Source organism: Mus musculus, chromosome 4 (genome assembly GCF_000001635.26).
Source record: "Mus musculus strain C57BL/6J chromosome 4, GRCm38.p6 C57BL/6J".
Classification (NCBI taxonomy): domain Eukaryota; kingdom Metazoa; phylum Chordata; class Mammalia; order Rodentia; family Muridae; genus Mus; species Mus musculus.
In genome coordinates, this window is record NC_000070.6 from 141,961,833 (window position 1) to 141,988,435 (window position 26,603).

The window sequence follows — 26,603 nt, forward strand, 5'->3', positions numbered from 1 at the left end:
CCACCAAGAAAATCTCAGTTGATGCCAGGGACCTAAAACACCCAGAGTAAGATCTCTGTACACAATGTAATCAAGCTAAAACCAATACCCAAAAGGCAGCCAAGAAATTCTCATATATTTAGATATTAGAAAATAACTCCAAAAATGCCACATGTCAGAGAAGAACTAATAATGGACACTGGGAAAGACTTGGTTCCGAGTAATAAAGAAAAACATTCTAGAACTCGTGGGGTGCAGCTAAAGCCTCATTTAGAGGAAAATGCATAGCCCAGAGGCCACTTGGTTCTATTGCCATGACTGTGGTGATTTTTAATGAAGAGATAAATCAAAGTCAATTTATTTCTACTGAGAGATATTCTCCAGAATGAAATACATTGAGCCAGTGGCTCAGCACATTCCCAGATGTTTCCATTTTCATTGTCTTGGGATAGTTTTTATCTAGATGCATTCTTTCCTGGGCAAATTTTACAAATAGGATTTAACTTATCTCTAAATTTTTCTGGCCGCTGTCATTTTAAAACATTAATTCTATTTACTTTTTAAAGATTTATTTATTTATTTATTTATTTATTTAATATATGAGTACACTGTAGCTGTACCAGAAGAGGGAATCAAACTCCATTACAGATGGTTGTGAGCCACCATGTGGTTGTTGGGATTTGAACTCATGACCTCTGGAAGAGCAGTCAGTGCTCTTAACTGCTTAGCCATCTCTCCAGCCCCGTTAATTTTATTTTTAATGTGTGTGTGTGTGTGTGTGTGTGTGTGTGTGTATGTGTGTGTCCATTCAATGCTGTCTATATGTGCCTGGCTGTGGGCCCGTCGTCAGTGGGCACGGACAGCCTCTTAGGGACTGTATCCTTGAAGAAAACTGACTCTTTCCCCAGTAGCCCTCAACTGCTGAGGGCTAGCTCACTAGCCCTCACTAGCTCCATGGCTAAGTGTGGGACTTCATGTGTCCCTCCCACAGCTCATAGTGGGATTTTGAGTTTTTATTGTTCTCCACTTTTTTTTTTTTTTTTTTTTTTTTTTTTTTTTTTGACACAGACTCTCACTGAACCTAGAGCCCATCCATTCTTCCAGCTTGGCTGATTAGAGGGCCCCTGTATCTCCATCCACCCCAGTGCTGGAATTACAGCTATGTGCCACCACTGACGGAGCTCACATAGGTTCTGGGGCTCTAAACTCAGATTCCCGTGCTAGTGCAGCAGGGCACTTCACCCATGGAGCCATCTTCCCAGCCCTGAACTCTGTTTTATATTAGCTTTTAGATTAGCCCTGTGTGGCTGCCACCCTCTGAAATGGATGCCACATTTTCCAGGAAAGGAAAGCAACACAAGACCCACTAGGATCTGCAGGTAGGGGCGAGTCTCTCTTAGATAAAGCGGGAACCGTTTTAGTCTGAGCATCTTGCTGGGGCGTGGGGGGCGGGGGTTACCTTCTCCCGTCCGAGAGGAGCGGCAGATGCCGGCATCGGCCACACGGGGGCGCTTTGTGGGTGGAGCGGGACGCTGCACAGGGGCTGGGGGAGTTTATCTCCCGTGGTCATGGACACAATCAAGCTTCCTTGAAGCACGCACCTTGTTCTTTTCTCGTAGCGTCTTGGAGATGATGTTCTGACCCATATAGTTCTTCTTTAGTTCCTCTCTGAGCTTCCTCACTTCTTTCTCCATGTCTTGCATTTGCTTAAAAAAAAAAAAAAAAAAAAAAAGCAACCACAGAGAATTCAAGTTCACTAGGCATGGCAAGTCGCCTCCTAAATGGAAGCCCCCCCCCCCCCAGGTCTCCCGTGTTCCTGGGACTCATACAGGTAGGATCCACACCAGCCAGCTAAGCGCCTTCTTTGCTCTACATTTGCAGGCAAAGTAGATTTCTCTTCACCCAACCCCCTGATTAATATATTCAATGTGCTTGATAAAGGAAAAGAATTAATTTCTTTGAAAAAAACAATCAGTAGAAGGGGTTTGAAGGGCTTGGGAGAATGGCTCAGTGGCTGAGTGCTTGCTGTGCAAACACAAGGACTGGAGTTCGGATCCCCAGAACCCAAGCAAGAGCCTGATGGGCATGGCCTGAAGTCCGGGCCTCAGAAGCCAGAGACAGGGCCGCTCAATCAAACCTAGAGCAACCTGCTTACTAGGGACAAGAGGGACTGGGATATTGACATAAAGATGACATTTTTATTGCATTTTTAGATGTTTATTTTTAGGTGTGTTCCCTGCCCTGGACCTTTGTTTACATAAATCTAAATTCTACCATTTAAATGTGGCCACAGGTGGTGTCCTGAACACAAATATCTCCTGTTTTTAACAACCGAGATTTCATAACACTGAGTAAAAATGAAAGAAAGAGAAAGGTTGTTGTTTGTCTTAGAGAGAAGGTGGCCAGAAAAATATCTGCAAAGGGGCAAGAAGGATGGCTCAACAATTAAGAATGCTCTTGTAGAAGACCTGAGTTCAGATGCCAGCACCCATGATGTGTGACTCACAACCACCTGTATGCAATCCCAGTTCGTGGGTATCTAATGCCCCCTCCATGCTTGTGTGCATGCATGCAGTAGGTGTGGCCTCCTGACATTGTCCCTGCTCAGCTCCAGGGGAAACCCATGGGAAAAACAGAGGCAACTAGCTGGAGAAACCTGGAGAGAGCTCCATGGCTTCCTCCAAACAGCAGAGCCAGAACCTTGTGCTTTGGGGAGGGCCGCGGCTCGCACCAAGCACATCAAGGTCAGAGGCAATGAGGACCATCAACTCACACTTCTGCATAGCTTCAGCTCTTTCTCCTGGGCCTCCCTGCGATCCTTCTGAGCCTCTTCCTTTCTTAGCTCTTCTTTCATCACTGAACACTGAGGAGAGAAAGGGCAGCAAAGAAAGAGACCACGGCTGGCGGTGTGGAGGTGTCTGGGGAGGGCCCCAGCTGGCCCGGAGAGCACTCTGTGCTGTTTCCATCCCAATCGTACGCCCACATTCCAGCAGGGGTGACAGCTGGTGTCTGACAGGCACACAGATGCTTCAGGGGCTCTGGGTTCCTGCTTTTCTCTCTCTCTTCTCTCTCTCTCTCCTCTCTCTCTCTCTCCTCTCTCCTCTCTCCTCTCTCCCTTCTCCCCTCTTTCCTCTCTCCTCTCTCTCTCTCTCTCTCTCTCTCTCTCTCTCTCTCTCTCTCTCTCCCTCCCCCCCTCCAGATCTAAATTCCTTTTCGGAAGCCAGCAATTCGAATCATGAGAAAAACTCATCTTTGAGGAGCTGGGTGAAGGCGCACGTGTGTGTTGCCACTGGGACCCTGAGTGGCTCTAAGGACCACACTGTGTTATTTCATAGGATGTGACCACGCAGCAGTGTGGAGGGAAATGCAACCCTCATTAAGAGATGTTGCTTTGCTTCCAGTTAAGAACGTGTGCTGTTTGGTTTTAACTGTCAGCTCCACAAAACCTAGAATCACCTGGGTATAGTGTGAGGAATTATCTGTATTAGGTTGGCCTGTGTGCACATCGATGGCGCGGGGGGGGGGGGGGATTGTTGTGATTCTTTTTTTTTCCATTTTTTATTAGGTATTTAGCTCATTTACATTTCCAATGCTATACCAAAAGTACCCCATACCCACCCACCCCCCACTCCCCTACCCACCCACTCCCCCTTTTTGGCCCTGGCATTCCCCTGTACTGGGGCATATAAAGTTTGCGTGTCCAATGGGCCTCTCTTTCCAGTGATGGCCGACTAGGCCATCTTTTGATACATATGCAGCTAGAGTCAAGAGCTCCGGGGTACTGGTTAGTTCATAATGTTGTTCCACCTATAGGGTTGCAGATCCCTTTAGCTCCTTAGGTACTTTCTCTAGCTCCTTCATTGGGAGCCCTGTGATCCATCCATTAGCTGACTGTGAGCATCCACTTCTGTGTTTGCTAGGCCCCGGCATAGTCTCACAAGAGACAGCTACATCTGGGTCCTTTCGATAAAATCTTGCTAGTGTATGCAATGGTGTCAGCGTTTGGATGCTGATTATGGGGTGGATCCCTGGATATGGCAGTCTCCACATGGTCCATCCTTTCATCTCAGCTCCAAACTTTGTCTCTGTAACTCCTTCCATGGGTGTTTTGTTCCCACTTCTAAGGAGGGGCATAGTGTCCACACTTCAGTCTTCATTTTTCTTGAGTTTCATGTGTTTAGGAAATTGTATCTTATATCTTGGGTATCCTAGGTTTTGGGCTAATATCCACTTATCAGTGAGTACATATTGTGTGAGTTCCTTTGTGAATGTGTTACCTCACTCAGGATGATGCCCTCCAGGTCCATCCATTTGGCTAGGAATTTCATAAATTCATTCTCTTTAATAGCTGAGTAGTACTCCATTGTGTAGATGTACCACATTTTCTGTATCCATTCCTCTGTTGAGGGGCATCTGGGTTCTTTCCAGCTTCTGGCTATTATAAATAAGGCTGCTATGAACATAGTGGAGCATGTGTCCTTCTTACCAGTTGGGGCATCTTCTGGATATATGCCCAGGAGAGGTATTGCTGGATCCTCCGGTAGTACTATGTCCAATTTTCTGAGGAACCGCCAGACTGATTTCCAGAGTGGTTGTACAAGCCTGCAATCCCACCAACAATGGAGGAGTGTTCCTCTTTCTCCACATCAACGCCAGCATCTGCTGTCACCTGAATTTTTGATCTTAGCCATTCTGACTGGTGTGAGGTGGAATCTCAGGGTTGTTTTGATTTGCATTTCCCTGATGATTAAGGATGTTGAACATTTTTTCAGGTGCTTCTCTGCCATTCGGTATTCCTCAGGTGAGAATTCTTTGTTCAGTTCTGAGCCCCACTTTTTAATGGGGTTATTTGATTTTCTGAAGTCCACCTTCTTGAGTTCTTTATATGTTGGATATTAGTCCCCTATCTGATTTAGGATAGGTAAAGATCCTTTCCCAATCTGTTGGTGGTCTTTTTGTCTTATTGACGGTGTCTTTTGCCTTGCAGAAACTTTGGAGTTTCATTAGGTCCCATTTGTCAATTCTCGATCTTACAGCACAAGCCATTGCTGTTCTGTTCAGGAATTTTTCCCCTGTGCCCATATCTTCAAGGCTTTTCCCCACTTTCTCCTCTATAAGTTTCAGTGTCTCTGGTTTTATGTGAAGTTCCTTGATCCACTTAGATTTGACCTTAGTACAAGGAGATAAGTATGGATCGATTCACATTCTTCTACATGATAACAACCAGTTGTGCCAGCACCAATTGTTGAAAATGCTGTCTTTCTTCCACTGGATGGTTTTAGCTCCTTTGTCGAAGATCAAGTGACCATAGGTGTGTGGGTTCATTTCTGGGTCTTCAATTCTATTCCATTGGTCTACTTGTCTGTCTCTATACCAGTACCATGCAGTTTTTATCATAATTGCTCTGTAGTAAAGCTTTAGGTCAGGCATGGTGATTCCACCAGAGGTTCTTTTAGCCTTGAAAAGAGTTTTTGCTATCCTAGGTTTTTTGTTATTCCAGATGAATTTGCAAATTGCTCCTTCTAATTCGTTGAAGAATTGAGTTGGAATTTTGATGGGGATTGCATTGAATCTGTAGATTGCTTTTGGCAAGATAGCCATTTTTACAATGTTGATCCTGCCAATCCATGAGCATGGGAGATCTTTCCATCTTCTGAGATCTTCTTTAATTTCTTTCTTCAGAGACTTGAAGTTTTTATCATACAGATCTTTCACTTCCTTAGTTAGAGTCACGCCAAGGTATTTTATATTATTTGTGACTATTGAGAAGGGTGTTGTTTCCCTAATTTCTTTCTCAGCCTGTTTATTCTTTGTGTAGAGGAAGGCCATTGACTTGTTTGAGTTAATTTTATATCCAGCTACTTCACCGAAGCTGTTTATCAGGTTTAGGAGTTCTCTGGTGGAATTTTTAGGGTCACTTATATATACTATCATATCATCTGCAAAAAGTGATATTTTGACTTCCTCTTTTCCAATTTGTATCCTCTTGATCTCCTTTTGTTGTCGAATTGCTCTGGCTAATACTTCAAGTACTATGTTGAAAAGGTAGGGAGAAAGTGGGCAGCCTTGTCTAGTCCCTGATTTTAGTGGGATTGCTTCCAGCTTCTCTCCATTTACTTTGATGTTGGCTACTGGTTTGCTGTAGATTGCTTTTATCATGTTTAGGTATGGGCCTTGAATTCCTGATCTTTCCAAAACTTTTATCATGAATGGGTGTTGGATCTTGTCAAATGCTTTTTCTGCAGCTAACGAGATGATCATGTGGTTTTTGTCTTTGAGTTTGTTTATATAATGGATTACATTGATGGATTTTCGTATATTAAACCATCCCTGCATCCCTGGAATAAAACCTACTTGGTCAGGATGGATGATTGCTTTAATGTGTTCTTGGATTCGGTTAGCGAGAATTTTATTAAGGGTTTTTGGCATCGATATTCATAAGAGAAATTGGTCTGAAGTTCTCTATCTTTGTTGGATCTTTCTGTGGTTTAGGTATCAGAGTAATAGTGGCTTCATAAAATGAGTTGGGTAGAGTACCTTCTACTTCTATCTTGTGAAATAGTTTGTGCAGAACTGGAATTAGATCTTCTTTGAAGGTCTGATAGAACTCTGCACTAAACCCGTCTGGTCCTGGGCTTTTTTTGGCTGGGAGACTATTAATAACTGCTTCTATTTCTTTAGGGGATATGGGACTGTTTAGATGGTCAACTTGATCCTGATTCAACTTTGGTACCTGGTATCTGTCCAGAAATTTGTCCATTTTGTCCAGGTTTTCCAGTTTTGTTGAGTATAGCCTTTTGTAGAAGGATCTGATGGTGTTTTGGATTTCTTCAGGATCTGTTGTTATGTCTCCCTTTTCATTTCTGATTTTGTTAATTAGGATTTTGTCCCTGTGCCCTCTAGTGAGTCTAGCTAAGGGTTTATCTATCTTGTTGATTTTCTCAAAGAACCAACTCCTCGTTTGGTTAATTCTTTGAATAGTTCTTCTTGTTTCCACTTGGTTGATTTCACCCCTGAGTTTGATTATTTCCTGCCGTCTACTCCTCTTGGGTGAATTTGCTTCCTTTTTTTCTAGAGCTTTTAGATGTGTTGTCAAGCTGCTAGTATGTGCTCTCTCCCGTTTCTTCTTGGAGGCACTCAGAGCTATGAGTTTCCCTCTTAGAAATGCTTTCATTGTGTCCCAAAGGTTTGGGTACGTTGTGGCTTCATTTTCATTAAACTCTAAAAAGTCTTTAATTTCTTTCTTTATTCCTTCCTTGACCAAGGTATCATTGAGAAGAGTGTTGTTCAGTTTCCACGTGAATGTTGGCTTTCCATTATTTATGTTGTTATTGAAGATCAGTCTTAGGCCATGGTGGTCTGATAGGATACATGGGACAATTTCAATATTTTTGTATCTGTTGAGCCTGTTTTGTGACCAATTATATGGTCAATTTTGGAGAAGGTCCCGTGAGGTGCTGAGAAGAAGGTATATCCTTTTGTTTTAGGATAAAATGTTCTGTAGATATCTGTCAGGTCCATTTGTTTCATAACTTCTGTTAGTTTCACTGTGTCCCTGTTTAGTTTCTGTTTCCACGATCTGTCCATTGATGAAAGTGGTGTGTTGAAATCTCCCACTATTATTGTGTGAGGTGCAATGTGTGCTTTGAGCTTTACTAAAGTGTCTTTAATGAATGTGGCTGCCCTTGCATTTGGAGCGTAGATATTCAGAATTGAGAGTTCCTCTTGGAGGATTTTACCTTTGATGAGTATGAAGTGTCCCTCCTTGTCTTTTTTGATAACTTTGGGTTGGAAGTCGATTTTATCCAATATTAGGATGGCTACTCCAGCTTGTTTCTTCAGACCATTTGCTTGGAAAATTGTTTTCCAGCCTTTCACTCTGAGGTAGTGTCTGTCTTTTTCCCTGAGATGGGTTTCTTGTAAGCAGCAGAATGTTGGGTCCTGTTTGTGTAGCCAGTCTGTTAGTCTATGTCTTTTTATTGGGGAATTGAGTCCATTGATATTAAGAGATATTAAGGAAAAGTAATTGTTGCTTCCTTTTATTTTTGTTGTTAGAGTTGGCATTCTGTTCTTGTGGCTGTCTTCTTTTTGGTTTGTTGAGCGATTACTTTCTTGCTTGTTCTAGGGCGTGATTTCCGTCCGTGTATTGCTTCTTTTCTGTTATTATCCTTTGAAGGGCTGGATTCGTGGAAAGATATTGTGTGAATTTGGTTTTGTCGTGGAATACTTTGGTTTCTCCATCTATGGTAATTGAGAGTTTGGCTGGGTATAGCAGCCTGGGCTGGCATTTGTGTTCTCTTAGTGTCTGTATAACATCTGTCCAGGCTCTTCTGGCTTTCATAGTCTCTGGTGAAAAGTCTGGTGTAATTCTGATAGGCCTTCCTTTATATGTTACTTGACCTTTCTCCCTTACTGCTTTTAATATTCTATCTTTATTTAGTGCATTTGTTGTTCTGATTATTATGTGTCGGGAGGAATTTCTTTTCTGGTCCAGTCTATTTGGAGTTCTGTGGGCTTCTTGTATGATCATGGGCATCTCTTTCTTTATGTTTGGGAAGTTTTCTTCTATTATTTTGTTGAAGATATTAGCTGGCCCTTTAAGTTGAAAATCTTCATTCTCATCAATTCCTATTATCCGTTGGTTTGGTCTTCTCATTGTGTCCTGGATTTCCTGGATGTTTTGAGTTAGGATCCTTTTGTATTTTGTATTTTCTTTGACTGTTGTGTCGATGTTCTCTATGGAATCTTCTGCACCTGAGATTCTCTCTTCCATTTCTTGTATTTTGTTGCTGATGCTCGCATCTATGGTTCCAGATCTCTTTCCTAGGGTTTCTATCTCCAGCGTTGCCTCGCTTTGGGTTTTCTTTATTGTGTCTACTTCCCTTTTTAGTTCTAGTATGGTTTTGTTCATTTCCATCACCTGTTTGGATGTGTTTTCCTGTTTTTCTTTAAGGACTTCTACCTGTTTGGTTGTGTTTTCCTGCTTTTCTTTAAGGGCCTGTAACTCTTTAGCAGTGCTCTCCTGTAATTCTTTAAGTGACTTATGAAAGTCCTTCTTGATGTCCTCTATCATCATCATGAGAAATGTTTTTAAATCTGGGTCTAGATTTTCCGTTGTGTTGGGGTGCTCAGGACTAGGTGGGGTGGGAGTGCTGCGTTCTGATGATGGTGAGTGGTCTTGATTTCTGTTAGTAGGATTCTTACGTTTGCCTTTCGCCATCTGGTAATCTCTGAAGCTAGCTGTTATAGTTGTCTCTGTTAAGAGCTAGTTCTTCAGGTGACTCTGTTAGCCTCTATAAGCAGACCTGGGAGGGTAGCTCTCTCCTTAGTTTCAGTGGGCAGAGTATTCTCTGCAGGCAAGCTCTCTTCTTGCAGGGAAGGTACCCAGATATCTGGTGTTCGAACCGGCCTCCTGGCAGAAGTTGTGTTCCACTCACTAGAGGTCTTAGGATCCCGTGGGGAATCCTGTGTGGGCCCTTGCGGGTGTCGGGCGACTCCGCTGGCAAGGTACCCTGGGGCTCGAGTGGAGCTGAAGGGGCTTGTGCCCCAGGTCAGGCCCGGGTAGTCTGCTTCCCTATTTTCCGCAGTCTCAGGTTCTGTGCGATTGGATTGGGGCAGGTGCTGTGTTCCACTCATCAGAGGTCTTAGGATCCCGTGGGGAATCCTGTGTGGGCCCTTGCAGGTGTCGGGCGACTCTGCTGGCAAGGTACCCTGGGGCTCGAGTGGAGCGGAAGGGGCTTGTGCCCCAGGTCAGGCCCGGGTAGTCTGCTTCCCTCGATTGTTGTGATTCTTAATTGATGTAAGAAGACCCAGCCTACTGTGGGTGGCACCATTCCCTAGGCAAGGGGTCTTGCACAGTGTGAGAGAGGATAAGCAAGCAGGGATCTGTGGGATTATTCTCTCTTTGTACTTGACTATGGACGGGATGCTCCAAGTTCCTGCCTTGATGCCCCTCGGAGATGGACTATAGCCAAATAAATCCTTCTTGGGGGATGGGAGGGGTCAGGATATTTTATCTCAACAACAGAAATGAAACTAGAGTGGAGTGCACTCTAAAGCCAATGGCTGGATCCCGGCAGTGAGTCTGAAGGCTTAAGGACCTTCCCCTCCATCTCTTTAACTGTGATGGTTTGACTGTGAAATGCCCCCCACACTGGCACGTGTTTGAACACTTGGTCCCCAGCTGGTGGTGCTGTTTTGAAAGGTTATAGAACCTTCGGGAGGTGGAAACTCGCTAGTGGAAGTGTGTGACTGGGGGTGGGCTTTGGGATTTGACGGCCCAGCCTCACTTCCTGTCTGCTCTCTGCTTCCTGAAGGTGCTATGTGAACACACCAACCCAGGTCCTCACACTTGCAGAGAAGGTTCTTTACCTCACCGGCCTCCTAATATTTTTTTTGGAAACAGTCTCATGTGACACAGGCTGGCCTTGAACTCTTGATTTTCCTGCCCCAGCTTCCCAAGTGCTAGGATTATAGGCTTACATATCATATGAACATAACAGACAGGTGTGCTGAGTTAGAGTCTGTATTGTGTTAATTCTGATCCTGATTCCCACTGATCTTCGAAAAACTGCACAGAGGGGATGTGTGGAGTGATGGCTTAGTGTTTAAGAACACTGGCTGTTCTTCGAGAGGACCCAAGTTCAGTTCCCAGTTCCCACATGGCAGTTCACAAATACCTTAACTTCAATTTGAGGGAGTCTTGTGCCCTCTTCTGGCCTCCACAGGTGCTGCACTCACAGGCACACACTCAGGCACAGACACACATAATTCAAAAGAAAATAAATCTTAAAAAAAAAGTCATGAGGAACTTGGCTCTCTATGTTAGTCTTTCTATGAGGATACTTCAGGATTTCCCCTTATGTCCCTGGACCCCATGATGTGGAAGGAGGCTCAGTTCAAAGTCAAGGTCCAACAGAAATGAAGAGGGGCGTGTCACATGACCAGGTCCCCTTCCTGAGCCCTGAGGAGACTCACCCTGGAGCTCAGGGCTTCCAGCTGGTACTCCTTCTCCCTGTTCTCGATCCTCAGTCGATTTACCTCCTCCTGCAGCTGTTGAACTTGCTCGTTGCGTGCTGACATGTCTTTCTGTAAAGATGTCACCATCCCTGTTTTAAACAAAGCCAGGACAGAGACCAAAGACACAGTGAGGATCACCGCCACTGCTGTCACAGTCTGCCACTGGGGAGACCCCTGGCACTGAGGAACATGCTGGGTCCAAGGACCCCAGGGGCTGGAATGGGGCTGGGACCATGGCATGTGGCTGTTGTGAACACAGAGACTGCCTGGGGACGAGAGATGCTCCTTCTGCGAGTTGCCAGGCTCAGGATTGATATCTGACTTCGATCACTCTCCATAGTGGTAGTGTTACTTGTTCGTTTGTTTTTGAGATAGGGTCTCTCACAGAGCCCAGAGCACGTTGGTTATCCAGAGTGGCTGGCCAGTGAGTTCCAGGTATCCTCCGGCCTCCACTTCCCCAGTGCTGGGACTATATGTGCTCACCAGCGCACTGACTTTTTACACGAGTTCTGGGGATCAAACGTGGGTCTTCTCACTTGCGTGGTAAGTGACTGAGCTTGCCCGACTGAGCTGCTTCCCCAGACCTCTGTTTCAGAATTCTCCACACTCTTCCCTTTCCCCTAAGGTCTCTGTCCTCTTCTGGTCTCTAGACACATTGTTCTCAGCTTCAAATATCCCCAAATGGCTTCCCAGCACACAGAGGAGACAATCCCCTGTGGGATCTGGCCCTGTCTTCTCCTCTGACCCCCCAATATGTCTCACAACCCCTCTTTCCCTGAGTCACACTTACCTGTCGCTCCTTCAACAGATTCCTTCCCCAGGACCTTTGCACATGTACTTGCTGCTAGCAGAGCACAGCTCCTACAGGGCGCCTCCCGTTTGCCACACGTGATATCCTTCTCCACACTCCTGAAGCCCCTCACTACCATGGGCCCCATTTTACTGTCTTTACAGGATTGCTCTCTCCCTCAGACATGCCTGCTTTCTCACCTGTCTGCCTGTCATATGGATCCAGGCTAAGTAACCTCTGTGGCTAGCAAGATGGCCCATGAGTTGCCTATCCCCCTCCCACAGTCTTCAGCCTTGAACTACCTCAGTTGGTCAGTCAGCAAAATGTTTTTACTCAGGGCCGAGAGCACTTCAAGGAAATGGTTCTCAGGACCTCAGGCCACTTGACATCCTTATCCTCCTTGGTGAGACGGATGCTAGCTAAGAGCTGGTACTCACTCAAACATTGACTATGGAGGTAGTGCCCATGCTAAAAATGGCTGATGAGCACTTCTGGGGGAAGATCCCCAGTCACTGATGATATGGCCTGATGGTTGCTGAGAACTCTAAGGCTCTGTCCAAACTCAGGAAGCAACTTGTGATCGATTGGTGATGTCTGCTCAGGCCACAGGGGTGGGTGGTGAGGTAGTGCCTCCTAAGCCCGACTCCAGAAGAGCTCACCTGATGTAATGGCATGGTCTCTCTTTAAGTTCTCGCCCTCATTCTTCAGGGATTCGATTTCCGTGTTGCGCTCTGCCAGGGTCTGACTCAGCACCTGGCTATAGCCTTTTTGAAGAGCGTTGATCTGTGGGAGGAGGCAGCACACAGTCAGAGGGCACCAGCCCAGCTCCAAGATACATGGGCATTTCCTAAATCTGTGCAGAGATTCTGATCTGTCACATGATCTTGTCTTGCTGATGACAAAGGTGCAGAGCCCCAGATGTCCCAGGGATACCTGTCCCCCTTCCTTGATGTGTGTTCTTCACACCACTGGAACTCTCAGCCATAAACAGACCAACCCCAGGGTTTGCCATCAGACATCACTGGCTGGATGTCAAGCAGAGTTCAAGAGAGTGACACAGGTTGTAACCTTTTCCTTGGATGACAGTGGACATTTTTCACAGGACCCTCTAGAAGACATACTCAGTCTGCAGCTCATGAACTGTCTGCCCAAAATCAGAGACTTACTTAAAGCATTATGAATTTTAAAAACAATTTTATTTGGGGATGGTGGTCATGTCCACGGGACAGTGCACAATTGTCAAAGGACAATCTTTAGGACTCGGTGCTCTCCTTTCATCCTATAGGTCCCAGGAATTGAACGCAGGTAGTACAGGCTTGGGGGCAAGCACCTTTGCTGGCCCATGACGATGACGTCATTATCATCATCACCATCACGACCACCATCATTTTTATAGTGTAGCTCTTACACATGAACTTACAGCCAGTTCAGTGACACTGATGAGTTGCAATGTCAAGAGGCTGGACATGCCTGCCAGTGCCCCAGACACACTCTCAGCCCTGGCTCCTTCTGTAGAGCCTCACAGCACTCTGACGGATGTTGCCATACAGTTCCCACCTTGCAAGTGAGGAAACCAAGAACGGGCGAGCTGAGCTTGCCGGCCGGCTTGGGACCTCGGCTCAGGCTGGCCTGTGGTGGAGCTTCATTCAAGCCCTGCCAGCAGGTGTCTGGCTCCGTCTCAGTTGAGTGTCTACTATGCAAGCGTGAGGATCTGAGATCAGATCTCCGGCACCCGTGTCACAAAGCCTGGCAGAGTGGCATGTGCCCGTCACCCCAGCCCTGGGGATTGGGACGGGCGGTCCATGAAGCTCATTGGCCAGCCAGTTCAGCCGGACTGTGACCTTCAGGATCATTAAGAGATCCTATCAAAAAATAAAGGTGAAGAGCGACCAAGAAAAGATGCCCGAGATGGGTGTGTTGGTGGTGCCTTTAACCCCAGCACTTAGGAGGTGGGTCTCTGACTTTGAGGCCATCCTGGTCTATAAAAGAAGTTCCAGAATAGCTAGGGCTACACAGAGAAACCAGGATGGGAGGTGGACACCTGGCTTCAACCTCTGGCCTTTATGTGTACACATTGTAAGCACAGACACACGCACACCACCACATTAACGTCTCACACACACACACACACACACACACACTGAGAGAGAGCGAGTTGGAATTTATACTGTGTTGCCTATACATGAGGGAGAATGTCTGCCCCTCTGCTCTCCCAAGTACTAGAAATAAAGGAGTGTGCCACCATGCCACGCCTGGTCCTGTCTCAGCTTTTAATTCTGTGAACGTGGTCATGCTAGTCCTGACTTTACAGGGCTGCAGAGAGATTATATAAGCTAACAGACTTAAAAGTGCTCAGACAATGCCTGGCACATCACATAAAGATATTAGCTACGACTATTTGATTATCCTGCTTTAGCTTCTGGCTGCTTTGGGGGAAGGAAGACAGACTATAATACTTTTGTGTGTGCCTGTGAATCTTGACTGGACTTAGCTGCTGGGTGACTGCTGACTGTCACACTCTGTCACAGGCCTGGCATTAAAAAGACAAAGGTTAGTCCCTGCCCCACCCAGATAATTCAGACACAGACACACAGACACACAGACATACACACACACACACACACACACACACACACACACACGCTTGCATGCATGCACGTACACTTGCAGGCACACATGTGTGCACACAACCACACCACTAGATGGCGCCCACAGCCCTGTGTTGGGCTTCCTGCTGACTCTGAAAAATGAAATTGCAGGGAAATGGATGGGCCTGGAAAATCTTATATTAAGTCAGAGAGCCTAGCCTGATCCCAGAAAGACAAACAGCATTTGCGATGGCTCATGTGTGGATTGTAGCTTCTAACATATATTATTCATAATTACCAATAATGACACCTTCTTTCTTTAACCTAACTCTAGCTTTTTTTTTTATCCCTACTGGGGACTTTCATATTTCTCTCCCTCCTTTGTTTAGAAGGTATAATACCTTCCTTATTTATTATTAACCTCCATATCTACTTTAAACTCTAACTAGGTAACTTCACTACCAATCCCTGTTACTATCCTAGTGTTTGCAGCGTGAGAAGCAGCTGCCAGGCAAACTTTCTCACACAGACGGGACGGACTGACTGTGTACAACATCTTTATCTCCTACAATGCTAAAAATTATCTTCCCATCACTAATACTCCTTCCACTAACTTGGCTATCAAAAAATGTAAAAATCTGAGCTAATATAACCTCATATAGCATTCTGGTAAGCCTTATTAGCCTATCATTATTATGACAAAAAGATAAACATAACTTAAACTTTTCAATTATATTCTCCTCAGACCCCTTATCCACCCCACTAATCATTCTCTTTTGTTTGTTTATTTGTTTTATTTTGTTTTTTCGAGACAGGGTTTCTCTGTGTTGCCCTGGCTGTCCTGGAACTCACTTTGTAGACCAGGCTGGCCCCGAACTCAGAAATCTGCCTGCCTCTGCCTCCCAAGTGCTGGGATTAAAGGCGTGCACCACCAATGCCCAGCCTCCCACTAATCATTCTTACAACTTGACTTTTACTCCTAATATTATTAGCCAGTCAAAAATCACATAAAGGAAAATAATTATATATCAAAACTCTATATTTCTCTATTAGTTAGCCTCCAAATTTTGCTTATCATTTTCTGCAACCAAATGAATTATATTTTATATTTTATTTGAAGCCACCCTTATTCCAACACACACACAGACACAGACACACAGACACACACGCACATATAGACACACTCTATTTTTGTGAGGGTCTGGGGAGGGAAAATGCCAGGAAACTAGGGAGGGGCCACGGGAGAGGAAAGCTTACTTCTAGGGGGAAATGAATTAGAGCTCAGTGAATGTTAACTTCATTCAAACCGCAAGCCCTGACTGGTTAGATCAGACCAATCACGGGAAGCCCTGCCTTCCTCATTAGGCTGTTCAAACTCACTTCCCCCGAGTGAACACGGGCAGTGTCTAGGATTGTTTCTTCACGGCTTTTATACTTTTAAAGATTTCCAGTGAGTTTGGGTTTTATTAGGGTCTTGATGCCTTTCACCTGTCGTTAATCCTTATTATGTACAGTTAAATTCCTTTACCTTTCGCCAGTTTCTATTATGTAAATTGAAATCTTCTAATAAAATTTTTAAATAATGAAAAAAAAAGCCTGTGTGTCTGTGTGTGTGATTGTGTGTTTGTGGTGTTTGTGTCTCTGTGTGTGTGAGTGTGTGTGTCTGTGTGAGTGTATGTGTGTACATATGTGTGTGAGTGTATGTATGTATGTGTGAACATATGTGTGTGAGTGTGTCTCTGTGTGTGTGTTTGTGTGTGTATATGTATGTGTGAACATATGTGTGTGAGTGTGTGTGTCTGTGTGTCTGTGTGTGTGTGTGTATGGATGTGTCCCCTCACCTTCCTTGGAGCCACACACCTGAATGTGTGGGTGGAGAAAGCTCCTCTCTTCCTGCTTACTGTAACTAAGATAGATGTTTCTAGGGGCTGCAGAGATTGCTCAGTGGGTAAGAGTGCTTGCTGCTCAAGCATGAGAATCTGAGCTCGGATCCCAGCACCCGCATAACAAACAAACGTGTCAGCACACAAGCCTGTAAGCCCAGCCCCATGGGGGTCAGAGACAGCGTGGTCTCCAGGGCTTGCTGGCTGCCAGCCTAGCTTCAGGCTCAGTGAGAGACCCTGTCTCAGGAACAGGACAGACACGGACAGGTGTGTATGCCCACTCATATGTGCAGGCATACACTACACACATTCAAAAATAAAACATAAAAACAAATAAACATTTCTAATTTCTAGCCTAAATCTTTCTGGCGCAGGACACCAAAGGCATTCTCTAAGGATGAGCTTGGGGGCCAGGCATGGGAAGGGATGCCACTAAGAGTTCAGGGCCATCAGACAGGAAATATTTCAATCAAGCACCCTGCCCTAAGGTCTCAAATCGCAGTTTTCAGCCTTCTTCACAGCCTTCATTACCTAAATAAATATCCAGATTGTCTGTCATTGGTGAAAACCCCGGGATGTTTATTGCCTGGTTTGGTTGTGTAATAAAACGGGTATTGGGTCATAAGGAAGTCAGCAGTGCTGGGAAGAAGGATCGCCTAGGGTAATCACCACCCTACTAACTAGCTCGGGCACGGAGGTAAGCGTGCTTTGGTGGCATGGTGGCAGATGGAAGAGCCTTGAGAGCAGATCGTTAGGTCCCTGCTTTCAGGGGACCCTCGACGACACATAAAGTAACCAGAGCCATTAATCAACCTGCTGTACAAATTATACTTCTGCCTGAGGGTTCTGCTGGCGATAAAATGGCTTAGAGACTAAAACAAGAGCTGCTTGGATTTAAACCTGCCACATCTTTGAGTTCAGACATGCTCTGACAAAATCCTAGACAATGACGGCTTCAGGAAGAGAGGGCTGTTTTTTTCTGGCTTTTTTTTTTATCTCACACTTTGAGGGTACAGTGCATCCTGGAAGCAGGAGCTTCAGTGAGCAGCTGGTGATGTCACATCTGCCATTAGGAAGCAGAGGGTGAAGAATGCCGGCTCGTGCTTGGCTCGCTTAGCCCTTTTCATTCAGTCTAGGAGGCCAGCATAGGGGATGGTGCTGCCCACAGTGAGACCAAGAGGCCAGCATAGGGGATGGTGCTACTCACAGTGAGTCCAGGAGGCCAGCATAGGGGATGGTGCTGCCCACAGTGAGGGCGGGTCTTCCTATCTAGATAGAACCTCACAGGCATGCCTGTTGTCCCTTGACCTCCACCTATGTGCTATAGTGTGAGCACATGCACACGCACACACACAAACACACACAGAGTCACATGTACACACAAATAAAAACTAAAACAAAACACCCCTTTCAATTATAACTGAATGTATAATAATTAAGTGTGGTTGTTCCTAAATTGTTCCTGAGTGAAGAAGTCACGCCCAGGTGTTACTAGATACTTGATCCAATACTCAAATTATGACCCGCTTTCATGGAGTCAGATAGGTGAACATCTATCCTAATTTGGTTCTCTCCTCTCTCTCTCTCTCTCTCTCTCTCTCTCTCTCTCTCTCTCTCTCTCTCTCTCTCCTCTTCCTCCTCCTCCTTCTCCTCTTCCTCCTCCTCCTCTCTCCCTCCCTCTCCCTTCCTTCCTCTCTCTCTCTCTGGGACAGGGATTTTCTGTGTAGTCCTGGAACTCACTCTGTAGACCAGGCTGGCTTTGAACTCAGAGATCTGCCCGCCTCTGCCTCCCGAGTGCTAGGATTAAAGGTATGCGCCATCACCACCCAGGCCCAGTTTGATTTCTTTTGATGTTATAAACACCGTGACCTAAAGCAACTAGGAGAGGAAAGGGTTTATTTCATTTTATAATTTATAGTCCATCATGAATTTAGGGCGGGAACTCCAGGCCGGAAGCTGGAGATAGGAGCTGATGCAGAGGCCATGGAGGAGTGCTGCTTCCTGGCTTGCTCTTCACGGCTTGCTCAACCTGCTTTCTAATAGAACCCAGGACCACCCAGCCCAGGGATGGCCCCACCACAGTGAACGGGGACCTCTCACATCAACCATTAATAGTTTATGTACAAGACCAACATGGCCACTCATTATTACTTTGAAATTATATGTGTGCAGGTGTGTATGCAGGTATACATGCACAGGTGTCATGTTTTGTGTGGGGGTTATTTTTAGGGAGGCATCAACCATATTTTTTGAGACAGGGTTTCTTCCTGGGACCTGGCTTGTCTCTTTGGATAGAGGACAGACTGGCTGACTGAGGAGCCCGATGGCCTCTACCCAACCAGTGCTGGCATTATAAGTATGCACCACCATGCTTTGCCTATTTTAAATATTTTTCATTAAAATTTTTTTGAATATTTCATACATGAGTACTGTATCCATATCATTTCTACCTCCTCCTTCCCCTTTGACTCTTCCTATGTCCCATCCCTCTCAAATTTATGACTTCTTTATTTTACATACATACACATATATATCATACATATGATTAACTATTGCCACATACACATATATGTTATATATACTATGAATTATTGTCATATAGATATACACCCGCATACACATACACATACATACACACAAACATACACACATATACAGATATACAGACACACATACACACATATATATATACACACAGACACACATATACACTCATACACATACATACAAATATACATACACACATATACAGATACACACACACAGACACACATAGACACACACACATATACACATACATTCAAACACACACAAATATACACACATACACACACATACAAACATACACACATACAAGCATACACACACATACAAGCATACACACACATACAAACACACACACATACACACGCTCATACACATATACACACATACAAACACACACACACACACTCATACACATATACACACATACAAACACACACACACATACACACACACTCATACACATACACACATATACACACATACAAACACACTCACATACACATATACACACACATACACACACTCATACACATACACACACATACAAACATACACACATACACATACACACACACATACAAACACACTCATACGCATACAAACATACACACATACACATATACACATACAAACACACACACACACATACAAACATACACACATATACATATACACACACATACAAACACACACACATACACACACTCATACACACACACATACAAACATACACACATAAACATATACACACATACAAACATACACGCATACACATATACTCACACACTCATACACATATACACAAATACATTCACACTCATACACATACACACACATACAAACATACACCCATACACCCATACACACACACTCATACACACACACACACACAACACACCCTGCTGACACTAAGAGTTGCTCACAGCAGGGCAGGTACGAATGTTCAGGGCTGACTTGGGATTAGATATCTGGAGGAGTTCACCCCTGGAAAAGACTGATTGTCCCGCCCACAGCAGCCACTGATTGCCTGTGGCTCTTCATCCAGGGGTGGGGCCTTGTGAGTCCCCACCCACTTTGCATGCCTTGTGTTTTCATAGGGAGGGATGGAACTCAGGTTCCTGCACTTGCAGAGCAAGTACTTTAGGAGCTGAGCCATCTCCTCGGCCCAATTGCTATCTTTATAAAACAGGAATTTGGATCTAGTTTCCAGAGAATAGAAGCTTTCTGGTAAATGGAGACCAAGTGGGGAACACATTTGATGACACTGCCCATGGTGAAGCCAGGGACCACCACAGTCTCTCGGGGTGGGGGGGGAGGTGTCAGAAGACTGTGACAGATCTAAAGAACATTCTCCAAGGCCCAACACATGCCGCACTGGGAAACAGGGCCTGTGATGGCCTTCTGTCCGTATGCTCTGTGACGTCCCAGATGCCCTCTTCCTATCTGTGCTCGGGCTCCACTCTGACTGTGGTGTTTCTACGCTTTGACGGGCTTGTCCCAGAGTCCTACCTGGCTTTTCATGCTCTCAATCTCCTTCTGCCTGAGATCGTCGCCTTCATCCACGCCCTGGAGCTTCGGGTCACACCTGTTACTCTGCCTGGCTGCGGCGACAGCGGCTGTCTCTGACAACCTTTGGCTCAGGTCGGCCACCTCAGCCTGCAGGTTCATGATCAGAGCGTCTTTATATTTGGACTCCATTTCAAAGTCAGAGAGCCGATTAACCTCTCTCCCCAAGAGCAGAATGATCTCGTCCTGTGTGGGGACAAGAGGGAGGCTTGGTATGGGTGTGGGTGGCAAGCTGGGCCTGTTTCTACAATCTAGGAGGAACTGGGTGTCACTAAGGGAAAGGCAGGTGAGGGGGAGAGGGCAGGCAGAGGGCCTGGAGAGAAGAGAGTTGGGCTAGAACCACATATCCGTACCTAGATGCTTATAATGGAGTCTCCCAGGAATAGAATCTCTTTTTTTTACCCAGAAAAAAAAATACTTTCATGTGGTAAACCACAGCCCCCTGGGAATGTCAGAGGACATTCTGCACACTCCCTTACAAGGCCCATGTTCAGGGTGTTGGAGACCCAGCACAGGTAAATGGATTGGGATACATGGGAATGCACTCTGACCATCAAGAGGACATTATTAGTTTAATAGTTTTTATGTATTCTGAAGAGGTCATTTCTCTCTTTCTCTTCTTCTGGGAGTCCCTGTTTCCCTCTGTCCGCCTCAGGGAAAATGTACTCAGCGAACAGAGTTGAATCAGGAAACAGAACACTGAATGCTTGTGAACACTCGGGTGGGTGGGGGGGTGGGGAGCTGTGGGTGGAGTTCCCCACGGGTGGAGCCAATGTACCTCCTCACTAGGAAAACACGGGAACCAAGACGTCTCTGTTTCTCCAAAGCTGGAACAGGTACCCTGAACCTCTCAGAGTGATGGAAAGACGGGAAAAACTGAATTCTAGCTGTGTGCCTGGGGAAACAGATGGTGTCACGGGCACGAGGAAGCCCACGGGCGTTGCCAAGGACCTCTGGGTCCTTGTGAATGTCTGTTACAGCTCTTCCAGGAGACTCTGTTTCTTTTGTTCTGTATCTTCAGCATTTTACCCAGCCTCATCCACAGCGAGCCACCCTGGGCCTCCACACTCAGCAGCACAGAATTGATTATCTTTTTGTGCCACAGAGATCTACTGGGCACCTACTGTGTGCTGGGCTCTGCACTGGATGTAAACAAACCTTCAGGTACAGTGTCCTGCCGTGGTTTTCGTTCTCTCTGGTGCTGTCCCTGGTCTCTATGCCCTCCTTAAGGGAATGTCATCTGCTCCTTCCGGGTGGCTTTGGTAAGAGTGGATGTCAATCAAGTAGCTCACTTCCTGTCCTTCCTGCTCCTGTCCCTGTGACCCAGGCTGGTCAACCAGTTGTTTCTGGTGTGGATTTTGGGTCGGGGCAGGGGTTCCCCCCTCTCTTTGTATCATGGACTTTAAGTACAGAGCTTGACCATAATCATCCGGTCAGCACAGGGAGCTAGCCTGCTGGGGACTGTCAAACTGCAGGAAAAACAAAGAGTAGAACAGGCAATGGGGACATTCCAATGACATCCCTGAAGATCCTGGATGTACCATGCCTGAGGCTTGATAGCCTTTCTTTTTTCTTTTTTAAAACTATTTACTTGTTTTATGTTTATAAGCATACTGTAGCTATCTTCAGAAACAACAGAAGAGGGCATCAGATCCCATTACAGATGGCTGTGCGCCACCATATGGTTGCTGGAAGAGTAGTCAGTGCCTTTAACTGCTGAGCCATCTCTTCAGCCCCGCTTGCCAGCCTTTCAATAAGACTAGCTAATGAACATTTTCCACCCCCATTGTTGACTGCCACTTGTCCTTGAAGGTGCTTGGGAAATCAGGGCATAAAAGGTTCAAAACAGCAAAAACAATTCGGTTTTCACTTTGTTCCCACCTTAATAGGAGTTACGACGACAGCGGTAGATCAAATGTGACAAAAACTTTGTGGCTTTTGTCACTGAGTGGTATCAATGTCTACTGTCCACCAAGCAAGTCTGTGGCTCCAGGGGATGGATGGAAGCTAGCAGAGGTCACAGTACAGAGTGAGCTCTGAGTAAGCTGTCGGGATGCTGTGGTATCTGCCCTGGGGACCTGGGGGCTGCTCTGCTGGGGAGACACTGCACGAACAGGGCTTGCCATTTCCCCATCTGGCTGAAGGCCCAGACCTACGGCTGCTACCACCTAAGAGCATCAGCCCACAGCACTCTGAGTTGACTGTAGCTGTGTATAAGCACCCACAGGGGAATGCCATGCAAGCCAAATCACGGGAGACACAGGAATGGTGGAGACACTAGAGTTTGGGGTGGCTTGCTGCCGGGTGACAGACAGTAGCTTCTCATTGTACCACAGTACCTCACAGTCTGGTCTCAGGACACCAACCTCAGAACTGTCTCCTGGCCCTAGCTACAACGCTCTTAAGACCATGATCCCGAGTGTCAAAGGACCCGGTATTCCTGCAAGAACTTCTTGGGCTCAGACCTCTGTCTGTATGGAAATCGAGGGGCTGTATTTTGGGTCTCATGTAGCCCAGGCTGGCCCTGAGCTTATTAATATAGCTCAGGATGACCTTGAGCCTCTCATCCTCCTGCCTCCACCTCGGAGTGCTGGGATCACAGGTGTGTGTCACCTGCCTGGTTTATGCAGTGTTGGGGACCAAAGCCAGGACCTCATGCATGGCAGGCGAGCAAGCTACCAGCTGAGCCACTCCTGCCTGCTCAGGGTTTCCTTTCTGTTTTCAACCTGTGGCTGGATGGGGAGTGGTCAGTGTCTGAGCTGGTCTGTGCTGACTCCCGTTAGGGTTCAGCCTCCGACTTCTCTGCTTCACGTCTCTAACAGCATCGCTGTGGCTCTCCTATCTCTTACCTCAGTTCCACCCTCGCCTTCTGCCCACAGCTGGTGTGTATTTTCCCCACTGCTATGCCATCACTTGGGGATGACCAGGTGTATGAGAGAGATGCCAGACCTGGGTTCGGATTCCGTTCTATTTTTTACCCTGTGCATACTTGGGCACGCCAGCTAACGTCTCTGAGCTGAAGTTCCCTCATCAGTGAAGTGGAGGTGATGAAATCTGCTCTGAAGCCTTCAGAGATGAAATGAGCTGGTGTTAGGGGTTCAGCCTGGATCATAGTACGTGCTCAACAAACCGTCTGTGAGACTGTTATTATCTAGGACACAATTGTCTATTAAATAAGTGGTTCCTTGGACACAGGACACAGAGAAGAGGTAACAAGTTCCCCCAGGCCTCTGACTACTAGTGCCCTGTGGACCCCCAAGGCCCTCCTCACCTTGTCTTGCTGGCTTAGGTCGTGGTCCATGAAGATCTCGGTGGGAGGTATCGTCCCGGAGAGTCCATCCATCATGCATTGCTCTGACATGTCCATAGCGTTGGCCCACACTGCGTGACATCCACAGAGAACAGGGCGCTGAGGGCTCCCCAGCTTGGAGGGGGCCCCACACTCTGAGCTACTTATGGTTTTTCTTCGAAGGTCATACTATATGTTGCTTTTGAGAGGGGGCCTTGTTATATAGCCTGAGCTGCCCCAAACTCACCATGTAGCACAGGATGGCTTCAAATTCTCAAATTCTTCAAATTCTGTGGTCTTCCTGCCTCAGCCTTCTGAGTGCTGGGGTTACACACATAAGCCACTACACCTTGCTCTGTGTTCTATAATTTTCACTGGTGGTATCATTATCACCATCATCACCACCACCACCACCACCATCATCATCATCATCTAAATAGAGTCTCACTATGTAGCTGTGGCTGGCTTGGAATTCCTTACGTAGACCAGGCTGGCCTCACACTCACAGAGATCCACCCGTCTCTGCCTCCCAAGTGCTGGGATTAAGGGCATGTGGCACCATGCCCAGTCCTTAGTATATTTTTTTAAACTTGTGTTTGTATGTATGCCTGTGCGTTCCTGTGTACATGCTGGTGAGACGGTGTGTGTGCACACGTGCGTGGGTGCCTGCCGAGGCCAGAGGCTGACATCACATGTGTGCCTCTCTCATCCTCCTGTCCCTGCCTCCCTGTTGCTGTGATTACACATGCATAGTACCCTGCTTTTCACGGGTTCTGGGGACCTGAACTCGGGGTCTTCCTGCTTTGGCAGCAGCCACCTTATCCACCAGGTCCTGCTCCCAGATGTTTCTCTGACTTAAACAGCTCAGAGCCATGTGTGTGTTGAGAGGCAACGGCATCTCTGTGGAATACCTGGCCAGGAGTGCAGACAGCTCACCTCACTTCTCCATTGCTCCGTGGCCTGCCAATCACCGATGCGCCTTTCTCTGCTGCACCAAGATCTGGTGACCGTGAGGGGAACATGAAGCCTCTCTCTGCCTTGCTTCCACATAAATAATTCAGCGATACTAACAGTCTCTATCACACAGCGCTATTATGAGATTAGATATATAAGATATAGAGTTGTGCTGGCTCTGAAATGTACCGTGTAGCCCAGGCTGCCTCTGAAAGGCGCTGTGTAGCCCAAGGCTGGCCCTGAACACATGGCAGTCCTCCTGCCTCAGCCTCCTGAGTGCTGGGATCATAGACACAAGTGATTATGTCCATATAATGCTTGAAAAATATATGGTCTTATTATTTTTAACTATATGTAGCATGTGTCTGTGTGTGTGTGTGGGGGGGTGTACTGCAGGTGCAGGAGAGGCCTGAGATATTGTGTCCCCAGGAGCTGGAGTTACAGATGGTTGTGAGCCACCATGTGGGTGCTGGGAACTAAACTTCAGTCCTCTGTAAGAGCATTCAGTATTCTTATCTACTGAGCCATCTCTTCAGTTTCCTATTGCCTTTTTTTTTTTTAAATAAAGATTTAGGGCTGGAGAGATGGCTCAGTGGTTAAGAGCACTGGCTGCTCTTCCAGAGGTCCTGAGTTCAATTCCCCCGCACCTGCATGGTGGCTCACAACTGTCTCCATGTTCCGTTCCAGGGAGATCTGAGGCCTTAGCTTCTTCTGGTTCTGCAGGCACAGCACTCGTTGTGCTGCACAGGGACACACGCAGGCAAGGCATCCTCGCACATCAAACCAAATAAACAAATCTTTAAAAAGCTGTGAGCCATGCGGAGTGGTGCGCCCCTCTAACCCCAGCTCTCAGAAGGCAGAGGCAGGCAGATTTCTGTGAGTCTGAAGCCAGCTTGGTCTACAGAGTGAGTCCCAGGATGGCCAGGGCTTCGTGCTGAGACTCCGTCACAGAACCAAACAAACCAACACACATTAAAAATAAAGTTTTACGTGGTCCCAATCACTCACTTCAGGTTCTTCTACAGTGGCTACTTTTTGCTCCACAAGGACAGAGGCCTGTAATTCACTTACCCAAGGGCTGAGACAGGCAAAGGAAAAATGAGTTTTCTCCAGTGGAGTCTCAATGGGTGTACAAACCACACCTCAGGGCAGACTCATGCCCAGAAGTAGATGGCCAACAACACAAACAACTCAATGGGGGGTGTGAAGGACTTGTTTTGTCTCACGGTGCTTTGAGCACTTTTTCCCTTTTTCTTTTTAATCTTATAGATCTTTTGGTTATATATTATGGTTTCTAATTTTGTCTTCCTAGGTGTTCTGTGTGTGAGTGTATATAGCTCACGTTCTGCACGTACGTGTTTCTCGTGATTGTTCTTGGCATCCCATGGTTTGTTTTGCCCTATTCTGGTTTTTTTTTGCTTCTGTTTCATCTTAGTCTTATAAATTATTATTGTCATTTTAGATGCCTGTTTGTATTCTGATGAGAAAAAGAATGGGGTATGGATCTGGGTGGGTGGAAAAGAAGGAAGGATCAGGGAGAAGCTGGGGGGGGGGCAGATATCATAATCCAAATATACTGTATGAAAAAAATCTATTTTCAATAAAAAATACCAGAGAGGAAGACAGACAGACAGACAGACAGACAGACAGACACACACACACACAGAGAGAGAAAAAGACAGAGAGATAGAGTCTGTGCCTGTGTCTGTGTCTGTGTGTGCCTGTGCCTGTGCCTGTGCCTGTGCCTGTGCCTGTGGCTGGACTGTGGTTATGGCTGTGTCTGTGGCTGTGGCTGTGGCTGTGGCTGGGCTGTGGCTGCAGCTGGGCTGTGTCTGGGCTGTGACTGGCTGTGGCTGTGCTGTGGCTGGGCTGTGGCTGTGCTGTGGCTGGGCTGTGGCTGTGCTGTGGCTGTGCTGTGGCTGGGCTGTGGCTGGGCTGTGGTTATGGCTGTGGCTGTGGCTGTGCTGTGGTTGTGGCTGGGCTGTGGC

At 46.4% G+C, this 26,603-nt stretch overlaps 1 protein-coding gene and 1 long non-coding RNA gene across 18 annotated transcripts in view; one reads left to right on the top strand and one right to left on the bottom strand.

Moving 5' to 3' along the window:
• The window catches only part of Fhad1 (forkhead-associated (FHA) phosphopeptide binding domain 1), a 124,698-nt gene that overhangs the window by 71,403 nt on the left and 26,692 nt on the right, over positions 1 to 26,603 (bottom strand). For all 17 annotated transcript variants that reach the window (XR_003954977.1, XM_017320274.2, XM_030253621.1 and 14 more), the window contains 6 exons: positions 23,644 to 23,753; positions 20,316 to 20,558; positions 12,448 to 12,571; positions 10,957 to 11,087; positions 2,753 to 2,842; positions 1,581 to 1,685 (listed from right to left, as the gene is read on the bottom strand). Coding sequence is in view for 16 of the 17 variants with exons in the window: in XM_017320274.2 (XP_017175763.1) it covers positions 1,581 to 1,685; positions 2,753 to 2,842; positions 10,957 to 11,087; positions 12,448 to 12,571; positions 20,316 to 20,558; positions 23,644 to 23,753 (803 nt within the window). In the remaining variant the exon portion in view is untranslated. The remainder of the gene's footprint in view (positions 1 to 1,580; positions 1,686 to 2,752; positions 2,843 to 10,956; positions 11,088 to 12,447; positions 12,572 to 20,315; positions 20,559 to 23,643; positions 23,754 to 26,603) is intronic.
• Fhad1os1 (forkhead-associated (FHA) phosphopeptide binding domain 1, opposite strand 1) lies at positions 21,160 to 24,965 on the top strand. Its single transcript, NR_040672.1, has 4 exons — positions 21,160 to 21,208; positions 21,394 to 21,536; positions 23,252 to 23,581; positions 24,491 to 24,965. It is a non-coding gene; the product is annotated as a forkhead-associated (FHA) phosphopeptide binding domain 1, opposite strand 1 (long non-coding RNA).